This window comes from Fulmarus glacialis, unplaced genomic scaffold (assembly GCF_000690835.1).
Source record: "Fulmarus glacialis isolate BGI_N327 unplaced genomic scaffold, ASM69083v1 scaffold19913, whole genome shotgun sequence".
Classification (NCBI taxonomy): Eukaryota; Metazoa; Chordata; class Aves; order Procellariiformes; family Procellariidae; genus Fulmarus; species Fulmarus glacialis.
Window position 1 is genome coordinate 1 of NW_009205090.1, and position 1,492 is coordinate 1,492.

At 61.1% G+C, this 1,492-nt stretch overlaps 1 protein-coding gene across 1 annotated transcript in view; it reads left to right on the plus strand.

Annotated features, from left to right (window-relative positions):
• The first annotated feature begins 948 nt into the window (after positions 1-948).
• Positions 949-1,492, plus strand: part of LOC104074957 (neurophysin 1-like) — a 2,421-nt gene continuing 1,877 nt past the window's right edge. The window contains exon 1 of the mRNA XM_009575272.1: positions 949-996. Within this exon, the coding sequence (XP_009573567.1) occupies positions 949-996 (48 nt within the window). The remainder of the gene's footprint in view (positions 997-1,492) is intronic.

Genomic DNA, 1,492 nt, shown 5'->3' on the forward strand with positions numbered 1-1,492 from the left:
TCCGGCAGCACCCATGGGTGCTGAGCCTCCCAGCACCCCCAGCCCCTGGAGATTGGGGCATCATGCCCTGGGAGGTGCCACCATCGTGTTACCTTTTGGCCAAGACACCTCTTTGGGGCAGATTCGGGGTCCCGTTGCCTTCAGGAACCGGCACGACAGGAGGCTTCAAGCCACAAAAAAAAACACATCTACTAAAAATGATAAAAAGTAAGGAAAACCACCCCAAAAAACCCCAAGAGCGGAAAGGTTTGGGTTCCCAGCATCATACAACCCCCCAGGGCTGGTCTCATCTTTCCCTCCCATGGCTCACGGAATTGGTCCCCTCCAGACACCGATAGGCAGGACCAGCCCCCTGTTATTCCACCATCACCCCCCAAATTGGGGGTACCGTTATCCCAACCCTTTTCCCTACCCCTTCCCCAGGTCTCTTACCCTGGCAGGGTCCCCGCTCCGGGCTCGCTCCGGGCTGGGATCTGGCCACGGCGCAGGGGACAGCTCGTCCTTTATAATGTCCCCGAGGGAGGTGGCACCTGCGGGGAGGTGGAGCTCCTCCATGCCGGCGGGACCTATCCTGCCCACAGCAGCTCCCCGCACCTCGAAGGGGGTGCAGGATTAACCCAGCACTCGATCCTCGCAATGAGCATCTTATCCCAGCCCTGGGGAGGTGGGGGAGCCGAAATCACCCCAAAATCATTGGGAAGGTGGCAGCGCCAATGCGGATGGGTGACCCTGGGATGAAGAAATGGGGCTGTTAAGCCCAGCCCTGGCACTCAGCCCGTCCTGGGATGCAGGATGTGAACCCCAACCTCTCCTGCAGCAATGGGGACACGTGGCTGAGCCAGGATGATGCTCCAGGCTGACGGGAGCCTCGGCATCGGGGTGTCAAGGTCCCAAAAAGCACCAGGAGCTGATAATTGGGGGATTTTTTTTCACACTTGTCTCCCCGAGATGCATCCCAACCCTGCCCATGGGGGTCCGGGCACCCCAAAACTGGCCGTAGGGGCTCCTGGATGGTGGTTTCCCCCTGCCCCCCCACGCCGCAGTGGGGTTGAGCCGTGGGGACATCACACGGTGGATGCTGAGCCCCATTCCCAACCCATTACCACGGACCCCAGCGCCCGGCTTGTCCCCAGGGACCAGGACTCACCGGCTGCCTGACCCCGGGTGGGTGACGAGGACCTGGCTGCCCTCGCCGCCGGCCACCGCGGCCACGCTAAGTGACAGATTTCGAAGCAAGCCGGAGGGGACGACAAGAGGTCACGGCTCTCGGGCTCCAGGCTGCCTAATTCCCAATTAAGCAGGCGCAGGGTAACAGCCTCCATAGACGTAAGATTTGTCCTCAGCAGAGGAATTTATTCAAGCCGGGAAGCTCTTAATTGCGGTAACGAAGGCAAGGGCTCGGGGTGAGCAGGACCCTGGGTGATTGCATCAGCCTTCGGCCCCATCCTCGGTGCCGTTCCTCTGGGGGGTCCTTCGCCTGCTGACGACACGG